Source organism: Mandrillus leucophaeus, unplaced genomic scaffold, assembly GCF_000951045.1.
Source record: "Mandrillus leucophaeus isolate KB7577 unplaced genomic scaffold, Mleu.le_1.0 Scaffold28, whole genome shotgun sequence".
Taxonomy (NCBI): domain Eukaryota; kingdom Metazoa; phylum Chordata; class Mammalia; order Primates; family Cercopithecidae; genus Mandrillus; species Mandrillus leucophaeus.
This window is the reverse complement of record NW_012102920.1, coordinates 2,093,287-2,101,004: the sequence shown is the minus strand read 5'-3', so window position 1 is coordinate 2,101,004 and position 7,718 is coordinate 2,093,287. Positions and strand designations below refer to the sequence as shown.

At 60.1% G+C, this 7,718-nt stretch overlaps 1 protein-coding gene and 1 long non-coding RNA gene across 2 annotated transcripts in view; one reads left to right on the top strand and one right to left on the bottom strand.

Annotated features, from left to right (window-relative positions):
- LOC105543255 overlaps positions 1-2,408 on the top strand; it is an 11,530-nt gene extending 9,122 nt beyond the window's left edge. The window contains exons 2-4 of the long non-coding RNA XR_001006599.1: positions 39-79; positions 704-810; positions 1,878-2,408. This is a non-coding gene — a long non-coding RNA (uncharacterized LOC105543255). The remainder of the gene's footprint in view (positions 1-38; positions 80-703; positions 811-1,877) is intronic.
- Positions 2,409-2,893: 485 nt separating this feature from the next.
- Positions 2,894-7,718, bottom strand: part of FAM69B (family with sequence similarity 69, member B) — a 9,791-nt gene continuing 4,966 nt past the window's right edge. Inside the window, exons 3-5 of the mRNA XM_011985167.1 lie at positions 4,859-4,966; positions 4,586-4,762; positions 2,894-3,968 (exon numbers count right to left, since the gene is read on the bottom strand). Of these exons, the coding sequence (XP_011840557.1) occupies positions 3,156-3,968; positions 4,586-4,762; positions 4,859-4,966 (1,098 nt within the window). The 3' untranslated portion in view covers positions 2,894-3,155. The remainder of the gene's footprint in view (positions 3,969-4,585; positions 4,763-4,858; positions 4,967-7,718) is intronic.

Below are 7,718 nucleotides of genomic sequence, written 5' to 3'. Positions count from 1 at the left end.
CAAGATTTATACAAAATTGGGGTTTCTTTTTTCTCTAGGACGTGTGCTCACTGGAAACGGCATGTGCTTGGGGTGTTGGGTAAGTTGGGACGTGGGAGCTGGAACAGGGTCAATCCTCCAGTGTAACTAAGCCCTGCTATGCGACATCTTCAGTGACTGGAGGGACCAGTCGGTCTTGTGTTCACGTTGTGGCTAGAAGCTCTCTCTCCAGGGGAATAAAAACGTATTATTTCATCTTCTACAGGACACTGCCCCTAGAGGCGTTGCAGCTGTGGCTGCCGTGTCACATCTGTGTCATTAGGTGGCAGAGATTAGAGAGGCTATGTCTACGCTCGGCGTTCTGCCCCGTGAACGTTTGAATGTTTGATAGTCTGACACTCCTGTTTTATGGACAGGCATCTGTTTTCCTTTGCTGGTATCAGAGGGCAGGCCTTGTGAGGTGGGCTTTCTAACCCTTGCTCTGGGCTAGGCTGGCCGCTAGGGGTCTGAAGGGATAGTGGGAAGGTAGAGGGTACCTTCAGGAGCAGCCTTCAGGAGTGAGTTTTAAGAACCTGTGAGAGGATCGGTCAGGTCTGGTGTGCGCTGGGTCACGCCATACACCGTGTCGGGATCACACAGGACAGGACTGGGGAAGGGTTTGCTGGTGTCTGAGTTAATAGCAGTAACGGCAGCCACTTGATTGTGTTCTTGATTCTTTGCCAAGTATTCTTTGTTATTTAACACAGGAAGGAGGTGACTTCGCCTGTGATGGACTTCCAGTGTGAGCACTGGCCAGGGTGACCAGGCTGACCTGCACCAGCCCTGATCAAGGTAAGAGGCGAGGCGGAAGCTTGCCCTCCCTCCCTGCCTGCCCTTGCTGCCGGGTGGGTGTGAGTGGCTGCCCTGCAGATGCTGTCCTGGACCTGTCGGCACCAGACAGTTGCTCTGCCGTGCCTGTGACCTCGGGGCAAAGAGGAAGTGGCGATTTCTACACTCAGTGCCCGGGAACCAGTGGGCACTGAGAATGGTTTATGGCCTGACATGACATGACTTGCAGCCAAAGCCAGGCAGCGTTTGGGTTTTGCTTTGGAAAACACCTTACCCGCTTTGCTCCATGAGAGAGGGGCAGCTACATTGCTGGGAACCCTGAGGTGTAGATATGTATAAATGAGGTGCGTGTGTGTCTGAAGCTCCGGGCACTTGTGGGGTTACCAGGAGTGTGTGTCTCACTCCCAGGTCTTGTTCTGGAAATGATTCTGCAGGTCTGTCTGGGAGACCTTGGGCAAGTTTGACTAAGAGCAGTTGAGCTGGGATAAACAGGCTATTTGGAAACAGGAATCCTCTCCCCAGAATGGGTAGGAATGGGGGTACAGAGGCCAAAGACACAGCCACATGTCCTGCAATGTCTGGGACGCCCCACAGTGAAGAGTGATGTGGCTCTAAACGTCAGCAGTGCCAGTGTTAAATTTCTGCCAAGAGATCATATCAAGAAAGATAACTTTAAAATATGGTTTGCGGAGGCTGAGCGCGGTGGCTCAGGCCTGTATTCCCAGCACTTTGGGAGGTCGAGGCAGGTGGATCACCTGAGGTCAGGAGTTCAAGACCAGCCTGAAACCCCGTCGCTACTAAAAATACAAAAATTAGCCAGGTGTGGTGGTGCGAGCCTGTAATCCCAGCTATTTGGGAGGCTGAGGCAGGAGAGTCGCTTGAACCTGGAAGGCAGAGGTTGCAGTGAGCCAAGATCACGCCACTGTACTCCAGCCTGGGTAACAGAGTGGGACTCTGTCTTGGAAAAAAAGGAAGTGTCAGGATTTCATAAATTGGGTTCTCTGAAGGTCATTGGGTGAATCCAGGTTAAAAAACGCTGGTCTGCATCACTGTCCTTGTTTGTTTTTCAGATGCAGAGGCCGGGATGTGGGCCCAGCCCTGTGCAGGAGGCTGGCTGGAATAAAGGTACAGATACAGGCCTTGCCCCCTCTGGGACCACTGGCACTCGGGGTGTTTGCAGCCTCAGAGCCCAGCTTTCCACATGCCCACCTGCTCCCAGGGCCACAGCTGCATCTCCTGCTCTGCTTTCATTACAGGGATGAGCAGGCTGGCATTGGGGCACTCGCTGCCCCTGCCTGGGTAGTGCTGTGTATTCCAGCCAGGGGCCACTGCCAGGACCACCCCTCCATTTTCATATCGCGATTCTTAAGTTCTGCCATTGTGGTATTCTGGTGGAAAAAAAAAAAAAACGGTTGCTTGGCTGTTTTTGAACTGCCTGGAACCTAAGATCCTGAATTTTCCCCTCTAAGGGGGAAAATATATATGGAAAACGTTTATTTTGAAATACAGAATGAAGTGAATTAAAAGCTTTAATGCACACTTCTTCAAGGATAGTATTTCTGTGTTGGCAAAATTTGAGAATAAATTGGCCTTGAACGGAATGGATTGTCTTGACTCAGACGTTGGGAGCAGAGCCCGGCCTGAAGAAAGGTGTTGCTGTGGTGGGATCTTCTCCTGGGGGACAGTTGCTGGGTGCCCTGGGCTACTGGGGAGAGTGCACAGGGCTGGAGAAGAGTTTCTGGAGAATGAATTGTACATCTCATGGCTGGATTTTGTAAAATCAGTTTTTAAAATAACGCGTAAATCTGTTTTGTTACTAGAACACCTTTTTGTTCTGTTGTGTCACAGCCCAGGTTTAGGGGTACTGGTCATTGGTTGTTGCAGAAGCCACTGTTTGGGGAACTGCCCTGGCGGCTTCAGAGGTGTGTGTGGGTTGAAGGGCAGGCAGGGGCTCTGGAACAGATCTCACCTTGTACTAACACCTGAGGGCTGCCTCCCCAGGATTCAGGGGCTCACCCCAGCCTGACGGCCTGGATCCACAGCGGGCGCAGGGTCCCGTGCGCAGCATCGATGGGGCTCAGGGTACTCAGCCCTGGGCATTACATAAAAGCTGTTTATTGACATCACATTCTTCAGAGTAACAAAACCCCATGGAGGGCCCTCCTGCCAGGATGTCCACCTTTGCTCTGAGCTGGGATCTCCTGTCTGTGGTGTTGGAATCCAGAGCCCTAACCTTAGGGAAGTGATTTTGCAACAGTTGCATTTCATACTGACAGGATTCCTTGAGGGCGGGCTGGACCCTGGCGCCCGGCCAGCTCCAGGAAGGGTGGCCAGGCCCTCACTGCCCATCAGGAGTACTTGGTGTTGGAGATCTTCTTCCAGAGCAGAGTCTTGAGGTGGCTGAGCACCAGCGAGTGATGGGCCTCCACCTGGCTGGCCAGCCCGCTCAGCGTGGTGCAGGTGCGCAGCTGTGTGCCCAGCTCCTCGCGGAGGTCGGCGGGCGCGCCAGGCAGCAGGTAGCCCCGTAGCAGCGCACACACCTTGGCCAGGTTGGGCTGGATGAGGTCGCCCTTGCACTGCCGCATGAGCCTGTCACACGGGGCCCTGCAGTCGCGCCCGTAGGTGCAGTCAGCGCTGTGCTCACAGCGGCGGCCCTGCAGGAAGCGGCGCACGGTGGCCTCAGGTGCTACCTGCTGCAGGTCGGCCATCTTGAAGTCGTAGGTGGCTGTGTAGCCCACGTTGGCCAGTGTGGTCTCACACATGTAGAAAGTTCCATAGGAGCCGTGGAAGAGCTCCTCCACGAACTCCAGCAGACCAATGGCGATCTTGGCCCGCCAAGGCCACGCGGGCCCCAGCCACTGCTGGAGGGCACCCTGCAGGGCAGGCGGCAGCAGCGGGCGCAACAGGGGTGGCAGGGCGGCCGCGTGCCAGGCGCCATGGGGCACGCCCTCGGTGAGGTAGAGGTCCCCGCAGTAGCCCAGCAGTCTGGAGGCATGCTCCTTCTCCTGCAGGGACAGCAGCAGCAGGAACTCGTTACGCTGCAGCAGGGCCCACACAGATTTGGCTTCCGCCAGGGACACCCGGTTGTCCTTGTTGAAGTCGGCCATGAGCAGGACCTGGCCAACCAGCGCTGGCAGGGAAGGCAGGTCTCCCATGTTCGCCTGGCGTTTGGGACCAAGAGAGGAAAAACCAGTTGATTGGATGTCTGGGAGCACAACCTGGCTTTGACCTGGGTGGTCTGCCGACCAGACCAGCACACTGCCAGGTTAGGGGTCCCAGCCCCCAGCTACACGGGGGGAGGAGGCAGCCAGCAAGGTGCCCACTCACTCTCCTGGCCTGTGTTGCTGCTGCCAGACAGACCTCCCATTTCTCAGCAGCTTTGGGTGCACCTGGGGAGCTCGGGGGTGGGCACCTGAGCAGAGAAGCCTCAAAGCTTCCCTGAGGATGAGAATGCCCTCTGCGCTGGCTGAAGCCCTAGGAAGCGGCCCCTCTCTGCAAGCCCTGGTCTCCACTTGGGGCACCTGCCGTGCTTGACCCATGGCCCTGACTGCAGGAGCCTCCTCTCGACCTCAGCTGCCAGCCCACCGGTGCCCCCAGCCCTGGAGAGGCTCCTTCCCTGGCAGGGCTCCTGCCCAGGGGCTGGGGGATAGGAGGTCTGCCCAGGGTCCAGTTGGGCCCATCTATGCCTTTGTGCTGAGCATGTTGGTGCCAGGGCCGCCCGCTGGGCACATGACCGTGGTGTGGACTCCTGCCCGGCCCCTCAGGAGAGCTAGCTGACCTTGAGGAAGCTGAGGGTCATCTCCCGGAATTCCTTGATGGAGGTGCCCCGGGTGGGCTTGTCGAACAGCACCAGCTCCCGCCGGGGGGCCGCATCCGACCGGGCCTTCGAGTCGAGGGTCTCCTCGATGCCACACTTGATGGTTACATCCTTATCCCGCCAGAGCCCACTGTACACCTGGACAGGGCCATAGAGGTCCTCCGTGCAGACGTCCCCCTCCCACTGCACGGGCAGTATCAGCCCCAGGCCCACTCGCCCTGCCCATGGCCATACCTGTTGGGCCGGGGCTGCCGAGAGGCAGGTCCTCCACTCCACCATATGCAGCTCACACAGGTCCTGGCAGACGGAGCCCGAGATGATCCCCTTGCGGTACTGGTCACACTGAGGAGATAGGTGCAGGGTGTGCTGGGGTGGGGCAGCCACATCCCCGCCCCATTGAGCCCCTCCCCACAGGCCCGAAGCCCAGCTGCACCCGTTCCTCCAGGACCCCTGGGAGGGAGAGGTCACAGGTGGGGCCAGGTGGGCGGGAAGAGGGCACGGAGGGCCAAGCACCCATCACCGTGGTCACTCCGTCCCAGCACCCACTGGGCCCCTGTTCTTTGGCCATCTTTTCTCAGACCCCCAAACTGCCAGAGCTGGCGACGGCCACCTCCAGCCCACACCCGTCCCCGAGCCACACTGGGCCCAGCACCCGCCAGCTGGCAGGGGCCTCCACTTGCTGCAGTTGGAAAGCTGCCAGTCCCTCACAGGCAGTGCCAGGGCCCTGGGCCATGCCATTGCTGGCTGCAGGATGGGGCTGTTGGCTGCAGGGGCAGCCCTGTCAACCCTCCGGTCTGGTCCCGTCCCCACCACCCTGGCTCCTGTAACAGGACGGCTCAGCAAAGGCCACTGCCTGGACAGAAGACAAACACCACAGCCAGTGTCAAGCCCAGGCCAGGGCCAGAGGCAGGAACCCGGAGGCAGCTCTCCCGTCCAGCTGACCCAGCTCTCTGGGCCATGCAGGTACTGGCTGGTGAACTAGAATTCACCCTAGTCCCCAGTATCTACACCACCAGCTGCCACACGCCCTGTCTCTGCCTGACTCTTCATTCCTGCCTCGGGTGACGCCGGGAGGGAGGATGGCCCCCTGACTCATGGCGCCCGCCCTGCCCAGGTCAGTAAGTGAGACATCTCTGAACTTGTTTCCCATCGTGGTGCTGACTGGACGGCGTCTTCCGTCTGAAGGGCCAGGAGCTGCCCCGCCCAGGCAGGGCTTTCCCCAGGACACCAGGAAGAACAGAAGGGTGGGCTGTTGGTGCCAGAGCGGTGGTCAGGCTGGTAGAACCTGGACAGGAGTCAGGCACGAGCCACAGGGCGTCTGTCAGAGAAGCAGCCCCCTGGTCAGAGGTCAAACATCTGGGTGTCAACCCGTGAAGGGCGCCGCGCCCAGCCCCTCTGCTCCCCGTCAGGGCGGGCTGCCAGCCATTCCGCACTGGGCACTCATGGGCGCTCTCAGGACAGATCCTGGTGCCCAGAGCCACACCTGCATGGCGGCTTCCGGGTGGGTTTCCAACGTTCCCAGGTTTGGGGCTCCTCCTGTCCCAAGGACTTGGCCTCCATCTTCGGCCCCTCCCAACCTTCCCCAGGCTGAGGGAGGAGGAGGACAGGCCGCGGCCTCACTGTTTGCCCCACGTGCAGCCAGGACAGGGCTCACCGCCGGAGCTGACAGCCTCAAGGGTACCCCTGGTGGGCAACGGAGCCCCAGCCTTGACCTCTCCCAGCCCCTTGAGGCCAGTGCCCAGGCTCAAGCACTCTGTTGTCAAGAGCTGTTTGTCAAGGCTTAGAAAACGGATCCCTGGGGCCTCACAATGACTCCGGGCCTGTCCTTCCCGGTCCCACAGGCCCCCTCCTTAGCCAGACCCCCAGGGAGACACTGTTAGCGGTAATTAAATCAGGCCCAGGGCTGGCTGCCGCCCCTCCTCAGCCCCCACCCCAGCTCCGGGAGCCTGGCAGCCCCTGAATCCCAGCGCCCCGCGGGAGGTGACAGAACGATGCAGCTGGCCCGCCCCTCTGGGGGTAGGGGAAGAATTCCTGGATGTACAGCCTCAGTTGCCATGGAGCCTGGCCAAGCAGGCTTGGAGGGAGCCAGGGAAGTGAGCTGCGGAGCACCCCGCCCTCCGGGGTGGGGGAGAGGGAGGGACCCTGCCCCCCTGCCCCACACACCAAGGGTGGGGACAGAAGTGAGATGGGCCAACCGGAGGCCGAGGACCCTGCCACATGAGGCATGAAGGCAGCCTCTGTCTCAGCAGCAAGAAAACACCGACTCTTCATCAAGAGAGAAAAGAAAAATGAAGGAAAACCGCACACTTGTCCAACCCTCCACCTTGCAGGCAGGCCCTTCGCTACTGGAGTCCACACCAGTCCCCAGACCAGCCCCCTGCGCCCGGAGCCCCAGACCCCAGGAGGATGCCCTGCTCCTGGCACACAGTGGTGCTGGGGAAGGAGCCTGTGGGCCATGCTGCCCTCTGCCAGGCTGGCGCCAGGGCCGGGGTTCCCCCGGGGTGGGAAGATGGAGCTGCCCCCATGGTCCTGGCTGCCTCCTGCACCTAGCAGGGTGGGGAGAGGCTTCCTCAGAGGCTGAGGCGGGTGTGTACTTGGCCTCCTCAGGGTCCCCACCCACCGCACATCGGTCCCCAGCCAGTCCCCTCACCGCCCAGCCTGTTACCGGTCTGCAGCAGAGCTCAGTGGGGACTCACAGTCCAGTTCTTGCCCTCTCGAGGACCCGGTGGAACCCGGGACTGGCCCTACACTGCTGCTGCCTCGCTGTGTGAGCTGGGCCAGCCTCTGCAGCTCTCTGAGGCGTCCAATGCCTCCACGAGGCGGGGCAGGGAGCCTCTCTGGCAAGGAGGGGACGTCTCCATGGCCCTGGGATGGCCTCAGGAGAGCTGAGCTTGGCCTGACCTCTGGGAAGGCTCTGAGCAGCCAGGGAAAGCCCCGCTGGGCAAAGGGCCAGGGCACCCTGGGAAACCGACATGCAGCTTCCTCTTGTTTGCGGGGGCACCTCCTCCTGCTCCTCAGCGGCCTCTGCGGTCTGGCACCCAGTAGGTGCTCAGAACCCGCCCGGCCATGTGAATCCTCTGCTTACTCCCACCCA